Genomic DNA, 20186 nt, shown 5'->3' on the forward strand with positions numbered 1-20186 from the left:
CCCCCCCCCCCCCCCCCCCCCCCCCCCCCCCCCCCCCCCCCCCCGAGACACACAGCTCTTACTAATACATCACTACTCCCCCCTGAGACACACAGCTCTTCCTAATACATCACTACTCCCCCCTGAGACACACAGCTCTTACTAATACATCACTACTCCCCCCTGAGACACACAGCTCTTACTAATACATCACTACTCCCCCCCCTGAGACACACAGCTCTTCCTAATACATCACTACTCCCCCCCGAGACACACAGCTCTTACTAATACATCACTACTCCCCCCTGAGACACACAGCTCTTACTAATACATCACTACTCCCCCCTGAGACACACAGCTCTTACTAATACATCACTACTCCCCCCCTGAGACACACAGCTCTTACTAATACATCACTACTCCCCCCTGAGACACACAGCTCTTCCTAATACATCACTACTCCCCCCTGAGACACACAGCTCTTACTAATACACCACTACCCCCCCCCCCCCCTGAGACACACAGCTCTTACTAATACATCACTACTCCCCCTGAGACACACAGCTCTTCCTAATACATCACTACTCCCCCCCCGAGACACACAACTCTTCCTAATACATCACTACTCCCCCCTGAGACACACAGCTCTTACTAATACATCACTACTCCCCCTGAGACACACAGCTCTTCCTAATACATCACTACTCCCCCCCCCGAGACACACAACTCTTCCTAATACATCACTACTCCCCCCTGAGACACACAGCTCTTACTAATACATCACTACTCTCCCCCTGAGACACACAGCTCTTACTAATACATCACTACTCCCCCTGAGACACACAGCTCTTCCTAATACATCACTACTCCCCCCTGAGACACACAGCTCTTCCTAATACATCACTACTCCCCCCTGAGACACAGTAATGTTGTAACTCTTACCACTGTGATATACAGGGTGCTTTAACTGTGACGTAAGCTCACACTAAACACACTTTGAAGCGTGGCAGTAAACATTTCAGATCTCTATTTAAATGTTTTTGTTTGTTCCAGAATTGATATGTAAAGAAGAAGGCTTTGTTACCCCTACAATATTGACTCCTGTGGATTTTATTGCACTTGATACCCAGCGATGCTATGATGATGTAAACACACTGCCTTGTGAGGAACAACTACAGGTGAGTTTTTTTTTTCTCCATCTGATTACACACAACAACAACAAAAAAAATGTTTATTATGACGTTTTCACAATTTATTTTGTAATATGGAAACTGCTGCAAGAAAAATAACTTTTAGTTTCTTTGTGAACGTACCGTTTAAAAAAATTATAATAGTGATTCTTAAAACATAAAATAAATAAAATTCATTACACACTGTATGTAAAATTGTCCCAAAAAACAACCTGAACTCAGGGGTAGACGTAACATAGTAAACGAAAATGTGGAGTACTGAAATTAGTATGATATGTTACATTTGGAATGGTATGTATACATTTGTATACATTTGTGGATGTCCATTATCCATTTGGTATGATACCAATTACAATTCAAATGATGTAACAAATGATCATTCGTATGATATGTTACGAATTGCAATTTGTGCAATAAGTTACGAATTTGCAATATGTATATTTTACAAATTCCATTTTTAACTAGGTTGCTAGTTGGCTAACGTTAGCTAGCTGGCTAATGTTAGCTATCCAAGGAATTAAGGTTAACGTTAGCTAGCTGGCTAATGTTAGCTATCCAAGGAATTAAGGTTAACGTTAGCTAGCTGGCTAATATTAGCTATCCAAGGAATTAAGGTTAACGTTATGGGAAGGGTTAGCTAACAGGCCAAGTAGTTGCAAAGTTACTAAAATACTAAAGTTGTCCGTGATGAGATTCGTGACACGCAACCTTAGGGTCGCTTGGCGTTCATGTTCCACGCCTACCCATCCAACCCGACCACCCTCCTTTCCTTTTCGCCTTGAGGAAACTTCGGCCCACAATTTAAAAGTTGTGACATACCCTGGTATAGCGTGCGGTATGCCGTGGTGTGGAATGGTGCTTTACAGTTCTTGCTTTTAATGCTCGTTTTAACCACCAGAGGCCACCATTAAACACATTTACTCAATTTATTGATGTGGGCTTTTGAAGCCGAGCATGCAATTGTGAATGAACTTTATGATTTCAAATGTAATTATATAGGAAGGAGATCAGTCAGGCTGAGTCCCAATATGGGCAGAATATCGTATGAAATATTTGGATGGTTAAATGCCGACATTTGGTTGTGTATCAGATTTTGGGAATTGTTCAAGGTAAATTCAGAAAGTATTCAAACCCCTTCCCTTTTTCCACATTTTGTTACGTTGCAGCCTTATTCAAAAATGTATCAAATAAAAACACATACACATCTGTCTATATACAATACACCAAAATGACAAAGTGAAAGCAGGGTTTTAGAAATGTTTGCTGATTTATACAAAATCAAAAACGGATACCTTATTCACATAAGTATTCAGACCTTTGCTATGAGACTCCAAATTCAGCTCAGGTGCATCCTGTTTCTATGGATCATCCTTGAGATGTTTCTACAACTTGATTACCTGTGGGTAGGGCTGTTGCGGTGACCGTATTTCCCCCACACCGGCAGTCACGAGTCATGAAGCCAGTCAAATGCCACATGACCGTTTAGTCACAGTAATTAGGCTTCTCCAAGTTCGGATGCTGCTGATGGTCATTAGTAACCTACCAAACTTGTTAACTACCTGGTACTCAGCACTATTGTCCCTCTAATCTCTCTGACATCAATGCAAATGTATCGAAAATCTAATCAAACACTTCATGAGAGCCCATGAGCTCATGTTGCACAACATTTCTATAGGCTATGCAATTGCAGGGGGAAAACAGAGTGATGGCCTCTAATAAAAAGAGGAGGATTCCATCAGCTTTCTATAGACGAGGCCTACTATATTTATTTCTCAACTTTCCTAATATTCAACACTTGTCTTCTCTTTATAACAGGAGTATAGCCTACCTGGCATGAAAATGAACCACGGAATAAGCGTCCTCCATTCTCTATTTTCTCTTAATGGTACATTTGCGCTTATAGCCTACCACCATGTGCGCATTGCTGCGATAATAGTGTGAAGAAATAGCCTAATAGTTTATCAACATTTTAAGCCAAACGTTCTGATCTATTGCGTCAGCCACATTGCATAAAACAGTTTTTTTGATGCTAGTGGTTTTATTAATTTGAGATCTATCGCATCCCACAACTGTCCCAGAATATGTTTGGAATATGTATTTCTCTCATAGAATAGGTCAACTTTTGTACTATGGGAGATAGTAGATTGACATAGGCTAGTGCTTTTGCTGCTCGTTAGGACTACTCATCTTGTTCGCTGATGAAAAGTAAATGTGGACATTTCTTCCAATATCTTCAATATGCACCTCGGAACTGAAATGAATACACGAAAGGAAACACGGAAGGAATGCACGCAGTTGCGTCCCCGATGTGTCTGTCTTCACTTGTAACCTGTGAGAAAGACCCGATCACGCTTCGGGTTGCGCAGCACACTCAGGCAGAAGGGCAAAACACCAACACTCCGGGCCGCGAAAGGCATGGATTTTCTTAGGGTGCTTTAAGGCTATAAAGGGATGCCGCCGTGAAATTCGAGGCATTATCAAGTGTCAAATTGTGAGACTATTGTCGTGTGTACATCCTGTGCAAAAAAAAGTAAGCAGAGCTCATGCCTTTCAAGCAACTTTTTTCAAATCATCATTAGTCTCATCATGCTGGCCACCCAGCCAAACTGGGCAATCGGGGGCGAAGGGCCTTGGTCAGGGAGGTGACCAAAAACCCAGATTGTCACTCTGACAGAGCTCCAGAGTTCCTCTGTGGAGATGGTTGTCCTTCTGGAAGGTTCTCCCATCTCTGCAGCGCTCCAGCAATCAGGCCTTTATGGAGTGGCCAGGTGGAAGCCACTCCTCAGGAAAAAGGCACATGACAGCCCGCTTGGAGTTTGCCAAAAGATTCTCTGGTCTGATGAAACCAAGATTGACCTGAATGCCAAATGTCACATCTGGAGGAAACCTGGCACCATCTCTACGGTGAAGCATGGTGATGGCAGCATCATGCTATGGGGATGTTTTTCAGCAGCAGGGACTGGGAAACTAGTCAGGATTGAGGGAAAGGTGCAAAGTACAGAGAGATCCTTGATGAAAACCTGCTCCAGTGTGCTCAGGACCTCCGACTGGGACGAAGGTTAATCTATATATCTTATGTTGGCTGTAGGCTTTCATTAGGGCAAGGCTCTTTTCAAAGAGATTTGAGTTGGCAATGTCCAGTCAAATCCCATTGTATTGGTCACATACACATGGTTAGCAGATGTTAATGCGAGTGTAGCGAAATGCTTGTGCTTCTAGTTCCGACAGTGCAGTAATATCTAACAAGTAATCTAACAATTCCCCAACAACTACCTAATATACACAAATCTAAAGGGATGGAATAAGAATATGTACATATAAATATATGGAAGGGTGATGGCCGAGCGGCATAGACAAGATGCAGTAGATGGTATAGAATACGGTATATACATGTGAGACAAGTAATGTAAGATATGTAAACATTATTAAAGTGACTAGTGATTAATTTATTAAAGTGGCCAATGAATTCAAGTCTGTATGTAGGGAGCAGCCTCTCTGTGTTAGTGATGGCTGTTTAAAGATATAAGCTGTTTTTCAGTCTCTCGGTTTCAGCTTTGATGCACTTGTACTAACCTCGCCTTCTGGATGATAGCGGGGTGAACAGGCAGTGGCTCGGGTGGTTTTTGTCCTTGATGATCTTTTTGGCTTTTCTACGACATCGAGTGTTGTAGGTGTCCTGGCGGGCAGGTAATGTGTCCCCGGTGGGTGATGCGTTGTGCAGACCGAACCACCCTCTGAAGAGCCTTGCGTTGCAGTTGCCGTACCAGGATGCTCTCAATTGTGCATCTGTAAAACAATGTGAGGGTTTTAGGTGACAAGCCACATTTCTTCCGCCTCCTGAGGTTGAAGAGGCGCTGCTGAGCCTTCTTCACAACGTTGTCTGTGTGGGTGGACCATTTCAGTTTGTCTGTGATGTGTACGCCGAGGAACTTTAAAACTTTCTCCACCTTCTCCACTGCTGTCACAGTAGTAATACAGTGACATCTTCTTTTGACTGAAACCAAAAAAATAGGTGTATTTCTTTCCCTCAGGTGTGGGCTGTTGGGTGCGCGGGACAGAGGAAGAGCAATTCTTAAGCTTATTGTTCTAATATCAATCACCATCTTCTTCGTCATCAGTCATGTGCACAATTTATCCGTTTCTATCGGGTTTCCATCAGCCGTTCATTCAGTGAGGAGAGACACACATTAGTGCCCTGGGTACTAACGCTTACACCTTAACCCAAAAGAATAAGGAGTGTTCTATTTCCCCCCCCCCCCCCCGTACTGTACCGTCATTTACCACTGTGTGTAACCATCTGTCGTATGTAACCACATCAAAACGTAACCTAATAGTGTCCCGGCTGTACCTCCTTTAAAAAAAAAAAAAACGAAGAAAAAAATAACCTTTGTAGTCTATAAGACTGGGAGGACCCAGGCACTCTACATGATATTACATTGTCTTTGTGGGTTGCATGTTCAGTGGAGGAACATCTTAAATGTTACGTTTTGTTATTGTTCCAGGTTACCAGCCACCGACCTGACGCTGATTCTAGTTCTTTTGACCGCTCCAGTACCCAACAGAACCAGAACAGTAGGTACGTTGTGAAGCACGCAGCTTGTAAACATCATTTACACGGAAATAAACCTTTTCAATCATTCTTTCACCCACCCACCCATTCATTCATTTGTTCAATCATTCTTTTACTCACCCACCCACCCATTCATTCATTAATTGGTTCAATCATTATTTCACCCACCCACTCATTCATTCATTCATTCATTCATTCATTCAATCATTCTTTCACCCACCCACCCACCCATTCATTCATTAATTGGTTCAATCATTATTTCACCCACCCACTCATTCATTCATTCATTCATTCATTCATTCATTCGTTCAATCATTCTTTCACCCACCCACCCATTCATTCATTCATTCATTCATTCGTTCAATCATTCTTTCACCCACCCACCCATTCATTCATTCATTAATTCATTCGTTCAATCATTCTTTCACCCACCCACCCACCCATTCATTCATTAATTGGTTCAATCATTATTTCACCCACCCACCCATTCATTCATTCATTCATTCATTCATTCATTCGTTCAATCATTATTTCACCCACCCACCCATTCATTCATTCATTCATTCATTCAAGATGTGTTGTTTCTGTACTGTTTGTCTCCATGTCTTCACTAATGTGACATGTAGTTAAAATGGAGGCCGGTGACATGTAGTTAAAATGGAGGCCAGGTTTATACACTAACCTGTCAGGAGGAGGCGCTAGATCCCTCCGGAAATATCGGTAGACAGTTGAGGAACGTCAACCCTGTGACATGAGGTATCCACCACAGTCATATTACTGTGTCAGTGCTGTTATCACCTTTTAAAATGTATTTATGATTTATTTATACACAGCATTCCAGTCTAAACCATATATATATTCCCCTCTTTCACCTTCTGCTGTTATTGTTCTACTACAGTTTTATCATGAGTTATTCTAGATGTTGATGATGATGATCTAACCAGGTGTGTATTTCCTGTGTCCCAGCTGCTGCTGCTGTGTGGAGGACAGAGAGGAGCGATACACATGGAGCAACACTAACCTGAGGACCCCTGTGCTCCCCCTCCACCTCCCCTCCACCTCCTCCTGTCCGTCCTTCACCTCCCTGCTGTCTGCCCGCATCACCAGAGCCCTGGGAGAGGAGAACAGGAGGCCCAGCAGACTCCAAGATCTCCCCAGCCAGGAAGAGACTGATCTGGGCAGCCCCAGTCCCAGCCCCTCCTCTGGAGATGGATACTTTGAGATGGGTCTGGGGGAGGGAAAGGAGAGGGAGGGAGAGGAGGAGGGGTCCCTGACTGACCCGGTAGAGGGAGAGAACCAGGCCCCAGAGACAGAGGTGTTACGTGTGACCAAAGTCATGTGGTGCCACTGCATCAGGGTTGATGATGTGGTGGAGCAGAGGTCGGTGTGTGTGGTGCTAACAAACAGTCTACTGGGGCTGTTCCACTGTCCTCGTCACCCCTCCACAGCCCCAACCCATCAACCCCAGAGCCAGCCTCACGACCTTGGCTCAGTCACAGTCCAGAACCAGGGCCTAACCCTACAAACTCTAGTAGATAACCTGGAGCCAGACCTTGTCCTTCCCTACGACCAGCTAGACTCTCTCCTCTTCTACATCCCAGACACTTGCCTTTCCCTGAGGGTGAGGTCCTCTGATGTCCACTGGTACCTCTTCTCAGACCCCGAGGGTTTAAAAGAGACCCACTCCCTGCTCTGCTCCCTGGCCCAGCTCCCCTCCTCCCCGTCAGGAGGACCCTCCACCCCACAGCAGCTCCTCCACCTGCTCTTCACCTCCTGGGAGATGGAAGAGAACCAGGGCTGTGTGAAAGGAGGTTATGCAGCACATCTAGTGGAGACTGCCATGTTGTCGTCCCAGAACAGCCAGCGGACAACCTCCTCAACAAACCCAACTCTCACTCCAACGAAGACCTCTACTAACCCAGATACCTTCACCCTCCAAACTCTAACCAATCCCCTTCTCTCTGACATCCTATCCCACGTAGTTCCAGGAGGGGACAGAGACTCCTCCTGCTGTGTCCCCTGTGTCCTGTTCTTGACCCAGCGCCATCTCTGTGTGCTGAAGGTGGACTTCAAAGCTCTGGCCCGGGGAACCACCGGAGATGAACCGTCAGATGACCACAACCAGAGGCTCCGCTCCTGCTCCAGGCTCAGCCGCATCCCCCTGGCCTCCGTGCTGCCCCACCCAAGGCCGAGTGCCCTGTATGGGGCTGGTGCTGGGTCTATCCCTGCCTACTCTCCCAGCTGCCCCTGGCACCACCGCTCCACCAGAGACAGCCGTGTCATGGAGCTCCTAGTGGGACAGGAGAGGGTCACAGCGGTGTTCCCGTTGCCTCACGACAGGCTTCGTTTCCAGAAACAGTTTACCCTGCTGCGCTCCAGCCTCAGGGACATCAAGACTGTGGCTTTCCTGCAGGGTGGGAACGAACATAGCCACAGTGACGGGGACAGTCCCAGGACGATAAACATACACACGCCCACTCCCAATGAGACCAAGAGCACAGACAGACTGCAGGTTAACAGGTAGATACATATGGACACATTGTCTCATTACTGAAGGACGGATCGTCTCATTTACTGAAGGACGGGCCGTCTCATTACTAACAGTTAGCTATCAAGATCGAGGTTCTTCCATTTTTCATGACATATTGTTTCTCTCTCTCTCTCTCCATCTAGCCCTCGAGGTGTTCAGCGTCCTCGGCCATCCCTGTCCCTGTCCTACCCAACAGACATCCTGGTGGAGAAGCTGACCGGAGACAATCAGGTCCCATCCCACCTGACCCTGTCCCCAGCCCTGTCCCTCATCTCTGGGCTTAGGGGACACCAGCTGCTGGGGTTCTTCCACACAAACATTGCAGAGGTAGAGGGAGAGACACACACACACACACACACAGACACACACGCAGGCGCAAATAATTGGTTGCCGGAGAATGTGACTGGTAAGATTTAAATTGACCAGATGTTTTATAAACGTACCGGACCCATATCCGTTGGGTGCATATCCTATTACGGTGTTCACCCACGGTGCTCAGAATGACACACATCACATTTAGATTAGTTATGGTCAATCATATTAACAGAAAAGGATTTAGCCTGTAAAGCTCTTATACTTTTATTGAAATGCAAAACATTGTCCGTTGTGTCTTTATCCCTACTATAAAATAATATATTTAAAAAATGTTTTAACTAAATATTCAGGCTAGAAGAACAAGTAATAAAACACAACTTCAAAATATTGTATTTTTATAATCTAATTTGGAAACGATCTCTCCTATTGGCTTATTTGTATGAGCTGTGCACGAAAGAGGTGTGTCTATGTGTGCCGAACCGCGCATCTGGAGCGAGTGACTGTTAACGAGCCTCGCTGACTGTGTGATTGGTCGTATAAAACGATCTCTCCTATTGGCTTATTTGTATGAGCTGTGCACTGTGATTGGTCGTATAAATCATCACCTCAGAACTGGATATTTATTAAAGGCTAAATCTGTCACTTGTCAACCTCATTATCTTCAGCACCAAACCCGGGTCTGTGTGCAGTGAATGCGGACAGTATTCAGACCCCTTGACTTTTTCCACATTTTGTTACATTACAGCCTCATTCTAAAATGGATTAAATTAAAACATTTTCTTCATCAATCGACACACAACACCCACATAGTGACAAAGTGAAAACAGTTTTTTTTGAATTTTTTGCAAATGTATAAAAAATAACAAACAGAAATAGATTATTTACATAAGTATTCAGACCCTTTTGTTATGAGACTAAAATGAGCTCAGGTGCATCCTGTTTCCATTGATCATCCTTGAGATGTTTCTACAAGTTGATTGGAGTCCACCTGTGGTAAATTCAATTGATTGGACATGATTTGGAAAACACACACCTGTCTATATAAGGTCCCACAGTTGACAGGTGCATGTCAGAGCAAAAATCAAGCCATGAGGTTGAAGGAATTGTCCGTAGAGCTCCGAGACAGGATTGTGTCGATGCACAGATCTGGGGAAGGGTACCAAACACATGTCTCCAGCATTGAAGGTCCCCAAGAACACAGTGGCCTCCATCATTCTTAAATGGAAGAAGTTTGGAATCACCAAGACTTCCTAGAGCTGTCCGCTCGGCCAAACTGAGTAATCGGGGGAGCAGGGCCTTGGTCAGGAAGGTGACCAAGAACCCGACGATCACTCTGACAGAGCTCCAGAGTTCCAGAGATGTCGTTATGGGGTATTGTGATGTCGTTATGGGGTATTGTGATGTCGTTATGGGGTATTGTGATGCCGTTATGGGGTATTGTGATGTCGTTATGGGGTATTGTGATGTCGTTATGGGGTATTGTGATGTCGTTATGGGGTATTGTGATGTCGTTATGGGGTATTGTGATGTCGTTATGGGGTATTGTGATGTCGTTATGGGGTATTGTGATGTCGTTATGGGGTATTGTGATGCCGTTATGGGGTATTGTGATGTCGTTATGGGGTATTGTGATGTCGTTATGGGGTATTGTGATGTCGTTATGGGGTATTGTGATGTCGTTATGGGGTATTGTGATGTCATGGGGTATTGTGATGTCATTATGGGGTATTGTGATGTCGTTATGGGGTATTGTGATGTCGTTATGGGGTATTGTGATGTCGTTATGGGGTATTGTGATGTCGTTATGGGGTATTGTGATGTCGTTATGGGGTATTGTGATGTCATGGGGTATTGTGATGTCATTATGGGGTATTGTGATGTTGTTATGGGGTATTGTGATGTCGTTATGGGGTATTGTGATGTCGTTATGGGGTATTGTGATGTCATGGGGTATTGTGATGTCATTATGGGGTATTGTGATGTCGTTATGGGGTATTGTGATGTCGTTATGGGGTATTGTGATGTCGTTATGGGGTATTGTGATGTCGTTATGGGGTATTGTGATGTCGTTATGGGGTATTGTGATGTCGTTATGGGGTATTGTGATGTCGTTATGGGGTATTGTGATGTCATTATGGGGTATTGTGATGTCATTATGGGGTATTGTGATGTCATGGGGTATTGTGATGTCGTTATGGGGTATTGTGTGTAGATTGAGGATGAGAAAAAAAAAACTATTGCATCCATTTTAGAATACATCTAACATAACAAAATGTGGAAAAAGTTAAGGGGTCTGAATACTTTCCGAATGTACTGTATGGGAAAACAATTTCTATGATCTGGTTAAAAAGAGAAGAAATGTCCTAAAAATGCTTCTCTGTGACATCACAGGGTACGATTTTGAAGTTTAAAAAAAAAACATTGATTTTCAAAACCTGCAACGAGTTTCTTGCTCCCCACGTCTCTGCGAATTTCATAGTGTTTTACAATCACTGTTTTTAAAATGTCCTACCTTTTGATGATGTCATCGCGTAGAACGTTTTTTTCTTTCTTCTTTTCTACAAAACTTTGAAATGTGCTATTTTCCACCTATGTTGACACACTGGTATTTCCTATACACACTGGTATTGTGCTGGAGATCATGAACATGAGGTTTTAAAAAAAATGGAGGAGTTTGCCCCTTTTTTTAAATGATTCACATTTGTGCCTCATCCTCCTATTAGGCTACTAAATGCGTTGGCGGTCGGTTGTACATTGGTAGAATACTGTGACAGGGGGGCCTAGGTCAACTCTAGGTTTCTTTCATACGCTTTCCTCAGCTGTACATTTTCTTTAGAGTTCTCATTCAAAAACATTTTTGTTTTACCTTGGTGTTGTTGTTTGCACAATTCCACTTCTTGTGGGCTGAAATATTTGTAATTGAAGATAAAGCTGTGATGTGAGAATAGCCAAGCCATACACTGTGACTTTCATCATTATTTTATTCCCCCTTTTTTTTTTTTTAAAAGCTGCAACTTTAGGACATCAACGTGTTATTAATATAATATTTTGGATATACTCCTTTATAACTTTAACTCATTTGAATACTTTTGTGATATTTCAATTAGGATTAGGCTTTTGTCTATTTATTGGTTCGCAATGGTAAGGAGGGGATTTTTCCTTTTTCAGTAATCTATCCAATCAGAGGAGGTAGGAAGTTCCTTTGAAGATGGAATGGATCGGCTGGTATTTCCATCATTTAATAAAAAGCATTATTTTTCCATGTGATTTTTTTTCTCCTGGACAATTTGGTCGGCAACAAAAAACAAAAAAAATCTGCTTTTTCATAAAATGTTTGCAGCCAAAAGCCGTTCATTTCCAGCTAACTGAAACCTTGACACACATTCATCAACAACAATGGACTTCTTACTGCCTGTGATGATTAAAGAGGATGATTTGTGCCTGTGATGTCTGATGTTTAAAGGGGATGGTGTGTACCTGTGATGTCTGAGGTGTTTAAAGGGGATGGCGTGTACCTGTGATGTCTGAGATGTTTAAAGGGGATGGTGTGTGCCTGTGATGTCTGATGTTTAAAGGGGATGGCGTGTACCTGTGATGTCTGATGTTTAAAGGGGATGGCGTGTACCTGTGATGTCTGATGTTTAAAGGGGATGGTGTGTGCCTGTGATGTTTAAAGGGGATGGCGTGTACCTGTGATGTCTGATGTTTAAAGGGGATGGTGTGTGCCTGTGATGTTTAAAGGGGATGGTGTGTACCTGTGATGTCTGAGATGTTTAAAGGGGATGGTGTGTGCCTGTGATGTCTGATGTTTAAAGGGGATGGCGTGTACCTGTGATGTCTGAGGTGTTTAAAGGGGGTGGCGTGTGGCTGTGATGTCTGAGGTGTTTAAAGGGGATGGTGTGTGCCTGTGATGTCTGATGTTTAAAGGGGATGATTTGTGCCTGTGATGTCTGAGATGTTTAAAGGGGATGGCGTGTGCCTGTGATGTCTATGAGGTGTTTAAAGGGGATGGTCTGTGTGTGTTTTGACCAGGAAGAGAAGGAAGAGCTGCATCACATCCTGTGGTCATCGGTAGTTTTTTATAAGTCACCTGACATCGAGGCCACTTCCTGTATCATGCTCTCTACTAAAGCTCTCTACTTCCTGCTGGATGACTCCGCCTCCACGCTCAATGACCAATCACGTAAGACAAACACACACACACTGCACGGCGGCTACGCTCAGTGACCAGACACATTAGGAAAAATATAAATCACAGTTGAAAAGAGCTGCATGAGTTTGAGGGAGAGTCTGTCTGTCTGAGTGAGTATGTTTACATGCACACCAGTAACTCTAAATATAACTGATTATGGTAGTAGGCTGAGTATGGCATTAGTCATGTAAACACCTTCAAATTGTAGTAATGAGTGCTATCTTCAGTACTGTGGGTCTGTAGTAATGAGTGCTGTCTTCAGTACTGTGGGTCTGTAGTAATGAGTGCTGTCTTCAGTACTGTGGGTCTGTAGTAATGAGTGCTGTCTTCAGTACTGTGGGTCTGTAGTAATGAGTGCTGTCTTCAGTACTGTGGGTCTGTAGTAATGAGTGCTGTCTTCAGTACTGTGGGTCTGTAGTAATGAGTGCTGTCTTCAGTACTGTGGGTCTGTAGTAATGAGTGCTGTCTTCAGTACTGTGGGTCTGTAGTAATAAGTGCTGTCTTCAGTACTGTGGGTCTGTAGTAATGAGTGCTGTCTTTATCCTTCAGTACTGTGGGACTGTAGTAATGAGTGCTGTCTTTATCCTTCAGTACTGTGGGTCTGTAGTAATGTGTGCTGTCTTTATCCTTCAGTACTGTGGGTCTGTGGTAATAAGTGCTGTCTTTATACTGTGGGTCTGTAGTAATGTGTGCTGTCTTTATCCTTCAGTACTGTGGGACTGGAGTCACTGTGACCATCGGGACCCAGAGCTGATCATGTCTTACTGTTTCACCATCGACCTCCACGACCTCCACTCTGTCAACGTGGGCCTGTTCGACCAGTACTTCAGGGTGATGGGTGAGTAGGGAGAATGAATGGATGACCACAGTGTCACAGAGACGACTAGGATCAGGATGTTAAAAACAGTTGAACATACTGTGACGTGTTGTCTGAATTCATAGAAATCCCTATCCCAGAATTCATGGAAATCCTTATCCCAGAATTCATGGAAATCCCTATCCCAGAATTCATGGAAATCCCTATCCCAGAATTCATGGAAATCCCAGAATTCATGGAAATCCCAGAATTCATGGAAATCCCAATCCCAGAATTCATGGAAATCCCTATCCCAGAATTCATGGAAATCCCTATCCCAGAATTCATGGAAATCCCTATCCCAGAATTCATGGAAATCCCAATCCCAGAATTCATGGAAATCCCAATCCCAGAATTCATGGAAATCCCTATCCCAGAATTCATGGAAATCCCTATCCCAGAATTCATGGAAATCCCAGAATTCATGGAAATCCCAGAATTCATGGAAATCCCAATCCCAGAATTCATGGAAATCCCTATCCCAGAATTCATGGAAATCCCTATCCCAGAATTCATGGAAATCCCTATCCCAGAATTCATGGAAATCCCAATCCCAGAATTCATGGAAATCCCAATCCCAGAATTCATGGAAATCCCTATCCCAGAATTCATGGAAATCCCAATCCCAGAATTCATGGAAATCCCAATCCCAGAATTCATAGAAATCCCAGAATTCATAGAAATCCCAATCCCAGAATTCATAGAAATCCCAGAATTCATAGAAATCCCAATCCCAGAATTCATAGAAATCCCAGAATTCATAGAAATCCCTATCCCAGAATTCATAGAAATCCCAGAATTCATAGAAATCCCTATCCCAGAATTCATAGAAATCCCAGAATTCATAGAAATCCCTATCCCAGAATTCATAGAAATCCCAATCCCAGATCATTTCACCTGATAATAAATACTGAACAAACATATCAATGCAACAACTTCAAAGATGTTACTGAGTTACAGTTCATATGAGGAAATCAGGCAATTTAAATAAAGTCATTAGGCCCTAATCTATGGATTTCACATGACTGGGAATACAGATATGAATCTGTTGGTCACAGATACCTTTAACAAAAAGGTAGCTGCGTTGATCAGAAAACCAGTCGGTATCTGGTGTGACCACCGTTTGTCTCATGCAGCGCGACACATCTCCTTCTCACAGAGTTGATCAGGCTGTTGATTGTGTTCTGTGGAATGGTGTCCCACTCCTCTTCAATGGCTGTGCGAAGTTGCTGGATATTGGTGGGAACTGGAACACGCTGTCGATCCAGAGCATCCCAAACATGATCAATGGGTGACATGTCTGGTGAGTATGCAGGCCATGGAAGAACTGGGACATTTTCAGCTTCCAGGATTTGTGTACAGATCCTTGCGACATGGGGCGATGCATTATCCTGCTGAAACATGAGGTGATGGCGGCGGATGAATGGCACAATAATGGGCCTCAGGATCTCGTCTCTGTGCATTCAAATTGCCATTGATAAAATGCAATTGTGTTCGTTGTATTGTGCCTGCCCGTATCAAAAACCCACCGCCACCATGGGGCACTCTGTTAGCAACGTTGACATCAGCAAACCGCTTGCCCACACGTCGCCATACACGTGGTCTGTGGTTGCAAGGCCAGTTGGACGTACTGCCAAATTCTATAAAACGACGTTGGACGCGGCTTATGGTAGAGAAATGAACATTACATTTTCTGGCAACAGCTCTGGTGGATGTTCCTGGAGTCAGCATGCCAATTTCACGCTCCCTCAACTTGAGACATCCGTGGCATTGTGTTTTATTGTCCCCCAGCACAAGGCGCACCTGTGTAATGATCATGCTGTTTAAATCAACTGAAAAGTTCACTAACCAGGATGTAAACAAACATTTGATAAATAAGCTTTTTGTGCATATGGAACATTGCTGGGATCTTTTATTTCAGTTCAGGAAACATGGGATCAACACTTTACATGTTGTGTTTATATTTTTGTTCTGTGTAGTATGTTACTTGTGTTGTCTGGGCTGGCTGGTGGCTGGTCTGGGCTGGACTGGGGTGGCTGGACTGGGCTGGCTGCTTGTCTGGGCTGGCTGCTGGACTGGACTGGGCTGGCTTGGCTGGGCTGGTGGCTGGGCTGGGCTGGTGGCTGGGCTGGTGGCTGGACTGGGCTGGGGACTGGACTGGGCCGGCTGGTGGCTGGACTGGGCCGGCTGCCCCGGACTGCCGGGGACTGGGCCGGCTGCCGGGGACTGGGCCGGTGACTGAGACTGGGCCGGTGACTGGGACTGGGCCGGTGACTGGGCTTCGGCTGCCGGGGACTGGGCTTTGGCTGCCGGGGACTGGGCCGGCTGCCGGGGACTGGGCCGGCTGCCGGGGACTGGGCCGGTGACTGGGCTTCGGCTGCCGGGGACTGGGCCGGTGACTGGGACTGGGCCGGTGACTAGACTGGGCCGGTGACTGGGCTGGCTGGACTGGGCCGGCTGCCGGGGACTGGGCCGGCTGCCGGGGACTGGGCCGGCTGCCGGGGACTGGGCCGGTGGCTGGACTGGTGGCTGGACTGGGCTGGTGACTGGGCTGGCTGCCGGGGGCTGGTGGCTGGACTGGGCTGGCTGCCGTGGGCTGGGGACTGGACTGGGCTGGGGACTGGACTAGGCTGGGGACTGGACTGGGCTGGTGACTGGGCTGGCTGCTGGTGGCTGGACTGGGCTGGTGACTGGGCTGGCTGCCGGGGGCTGGTGGCTGGACTGGGCTGGTGACTGGGCTGGCTACCGGACTGGGCTGGTGACTGGGCTGGCTGCCGGACTGGGCTGGTGACTGGGCTGGCTGCCGGACTGGGCTGGTGACTGGGCTGGCTGCTGGTGGCTGGACTGGGCTGGCTGCCGGGGGCTGGTGGCTGGACTGGGCTGGTTGCTGGGCTGGGGACTGGACTGGGCCGGCTGGTGGCTGGACTGGGCCGGCTGGTGGCTGGACTGGGCCGGCTGCCGGGGACTGGGCCGGCTGCCGGGGACTGGGGCCGGCTGCCGGGGACTGGGCTGGGGATTGAGCTGGCTGCTGGACTGGGCTGGCTGCAGGGGACTGGGCCGGGGACTGGGCTGGGGGCTGGACTGGGCTGGCTGCCGGGGACTGGGCCGGCTGCTGGATTGGGCTGGCTGCTGGGGACTGGGCCGGGGACTGGGCTTGCTGCCGGGGACTGGGCCTGGGACTGGGCTGGCTGCCGGGGACTGGGCCGGCTGCTGGACTGGGCTGGCTGCTGGACTGGACTGGGCTTGCTGCTGGGGACTGGGCCTGGGACTGGGCTGGCTGCCGGGGACTGGGCCGGCTGCTGGACTGGACTGGGCCGGCTGTAATCTGTGTTGTGTGTTATTTGTCTCCAGGGCCGTCAGCGGACCACATCATCTGCTGTCTGACGAGGGACAGTTACGGGACACACCGCTTCCTGCAGCAGCTGATGACGGTCCTCTCTCTGCAGGACAAACTACCCTCTCCTGAACCCTCCGAACAAGACTTCTACACACAGTTTGGAAATAAATCTACAGGTATTCATAACATTTTACATCTGTACGTTTTCATCAGTAAAATGCCCTTGTGGAGATGTGAGTGGATTGTCCAGGTTTAAGAAACAGATCTCCACAATAACATGGGTAGAATCTAGGGGGTTCTATTTGGGATTAAGACTAAATTAGTCATTTTTGTCCTACTGTGTTGTCGTACCAAACTAAATGAGTCCTTTTTTGTCCTACTGTGTTGTCGTACCAAACTAAATGAGTCCTTTTTTGTCCTACTGTGTTGTCGTACCAAACTAAATGAGTCCTTTTGTCCTACTGTGTTGACGTACCAAACTAAATGAGTCCTTTTTTGTCCTACTGTGTTGTCGTACCAAACTAAATGAGTCCTTTTTGTCCTACTGTGTTGTCGTACCAAACTAAATGAGTCCTTTTTTGTCCTACTGTGTTGTCGTACCAAACTAAATGAGTCCTTTTGTCCTACTGTGTTGACGTACCAAACTAAATGAGTCCTTTTTTGTCCTACTGTGTTGTCGTACCAAACTAAATGAGTCCTTTTTGTCCTACTGTGTTGTCGTACCAAACTAAATGAGTCCTTTTTTGTCCTACTGTGTTGTCGTACCAAACTAAATGAGTCCTTTTTTGTCCTACTGTGTTGTCGTACCAAACTAAATGAGTCCTTTTTTGTCCTACTGTGTTGTCGTACCAAACTAAATGAGTCCTTTTGTCCTACTGTGTTGTCTACCCCCAGGTAAGATGGGGAACTATGAACTGGTCCACTCTAGCAGGGTAAAGTTCATCTACCCCAGCGAAGAAGAGATTGGAGACCTGACCTTTATTGTAGCCGAGAGGAAAGGTCCTTCTGGGGCATCCAGCTGTAATATCCTGCTCTACGTACTGGTCTTCCAGGTGCAGACCCAGGGGCTAGGTTTCTCGCAGACCCAGGGGCTAGGTTTCTCGCAGACCCAGGGGCTAGGTTTCTCCCAGACCCAGGGGCTAGGTTTCTCCCAGACCCAGGGGCTAGGTTTCTCCCAGACCCAGGGGCTAGGTTTCTCCCAGACCCAGGGGCTAGGCTTCTCCCAGACCCAGGGGCTAGGTTTCTCCCAGGCCCCAGCTGCAGACAGACAGACTTCCACTGGGGGTCTGCAGGGGGATAGAAAGTCTCACCTCCACCCCCAGAGCCCAGTCTCTGCTAGCCAACCCCGTCTTCACCCCTACCCCCAGGCTCCAGACCCAGCCCCCTCCACCAGGCCCCATATCCCCCAACAGAGCCTGCCTCCCCAGGCTCCCTCCACCCCCAGGCCTGTCCTCCATCCTAAGACTCTGATCCTAACCAGCACAGACGTTTTCCTGTTGGATGAGGATTATATCAGCTACCCGCTGCCAGACTTTGCCAAGGAGCCCCCTCCCCGAGACAAGTACCAACTGACCGACGCTCGACGAATAAGAGACCTGGATAGAGTCCTCATGGGTTACCAGACGTACCCGCAGGCGCTGACGTTAGTCTTCGACGATGTCCCTGGGCCAGACCTCCTCTGTCAGCTTACCATGGACCACTTTGGAGAAGAGGAGGTGGGAGGAGGAGGGGAGAAGGGGAGGAGATGTGGCAGAACAGAGAGCGAGGTACTGTGGTGTATCTATGTCCCTGGAGCAGACAGCAGGGAGAGGCTGATATGTCTGTTAGCAAGACAGTGGGAAGTGTTGTGTAGTAGGGAGCTGCCTGTAGAACTCACTGGCTGACTGGCTGGTTATTCTGCCTGTAGAACTCACTGGCTGACTGGCTGGTTATTCTGCCTGTAGAACGAACTGGCTGACTGGCTGGTTATTCTGCCTGTAGAACTAACTGGCCGACTGGCTGGTTATTCTGCCTGTAGAACTAACTGGCCGACTGGCTGGTTATTCTGCCTGTAGAACTCACTGGCTGACTGGCTGGTTATTCTGCCTGTAGAACTGACTGGCTGGTTATTCTGCCTGTAGAACTGACTGGCTGGTTATTCTGCCTGTAGAACTGACTGGCTGACTGGCTGGTTATTCTGCCTGTAGAACTAACTGGCCGACTGGCTGGTTATTCTGCCTGTAGAACTCACTGGCCGACTGGCTGGTTATTCTGCCTGTAGAACTGACTGGCTGGTTATTCTGCCTGTAGAACTAACTGGCTGGTTATTCTGCCTGTAGAACTAACTGGCTGGTTATTCTGCCTGTAGAACTAACTGGCTGACTGGCTGGTTCTTCTGCCTGTAGAACTAACTGGCTGACTGGCTGGTTCTTCTGCCTGTAGAACTAACTGGCTGGTTCTTCTGCATGTAGAACTAACTGGCTGGTTATTCTGCATGTAGAACTAACTGGCTGACTGTCTGGTTAGTCACTGACTGGCTGACTGGTTCTTCTGCCTGTAGAAGTCGCTGGTTGGCTGACTGGTTCTTCTGCCTGTAGAAGTCGCTGGTTGGCTGACTGGTTCTTCTGCCTGTAGAAGTCACTGGTTGGCTGACTGGTTCTTCTGCCTGACTGGTTCTTCTGCCTGTAGAACTAACTGGCTGCCTGACTGGTTCTTCTTCCAGGAGGTTTTAAAGCATGGCTCTACGCTGACCTTTTTTTACTAGGAGCATGTGTGCGCGCACCTGTTGAAAAATGTTGGCGCACACAAAGTAATTTAGGAGCACAATGAAAAATATTTAATATGAGATATTAAAGCTAGAATCACACAGCTAAATATTTAGACACATATACGAGTAGAATGGTGGCACTGTTGAGCCCTTCAAAGATGGTGGCTTTCAAACCAATGTTCACAGGCTGACGGATGGACTACGTTACCATAACCCGCCTTCACAGGCTGACGGATGGACTACGTTACCATAACCCACCTTCACAGGCTGACGGATGGACTACGTTACCATAACCCACCTTCACAGGCTGACGGATGGACTATGTTACCATAACCCGCCTTCACAGGCTGACGGATGGACTACGTTACCATAACCCGCCTTCACAGGCTGGTGGATGGACTACGTTACCATAACCCGCCTTCACAGGCTGGTGGATGGACTACGTTACCATAACCCGCCTTCACAGGCTGG

At 46.7% G+C, this 20186-nt stretch overlaps 1 protein-coding gene across 3 annotated transcripts in view; it reads left to right on the top strand.

The window, feature by feature from the left end:
• nisch (nischarin) overlaps positions 1 to 19822 on the top strand; it is a gene marked incomplete in the record, with an annotated part of 39247 nt that extends 19425 nt beyond the window's left edge. The window contains 9 exon segments of one of the 3 annotated variants that reach the window (XM_036984295.1): positions 1033 to 1157; positions 5672 to 5745; positions 6706 to 8259; positions 8413 to 8596; positions 12617 to 12767; positions 13486 to 13614; positions 16984 to 17145; positions 17864 to 18136; positions 18185 to 19822. In XM_036984295.1, coding sequence (XP_036840190.1) covers positions 1033 to 1157; positions 5672 to 5745; positions 6706 to 8259; positions 8413 to 8596; positions 12617 to 12767; positions 13486 to 13614; positions 16984 to 17145; positions 17864 to 18136; positions 18185 to 18852 — 3320 coding nt within the window. 3 annotated transcript variants of the gene reach the window in all.
• Between the last annotated feature and the right edge of the window lie 364 nt (positions 19823 to 20186).

The sequence above is a fragment of the Oncorhynchus mykiss genome, chromosome 7 (assembly GCF_013265735.2).
Source record: "Oncorhynchus mykiss isolate Arlee chromosome 7, USDA_OmykA_1.1, whole genome shotgun sequence".
Lineage (NCBI taxonomy): Eukaryota > Metazoa > Chordata > Actinopteri > Salmoniformes > Salmonidae > Oncorhynchus > Oncorhynchus mykiss.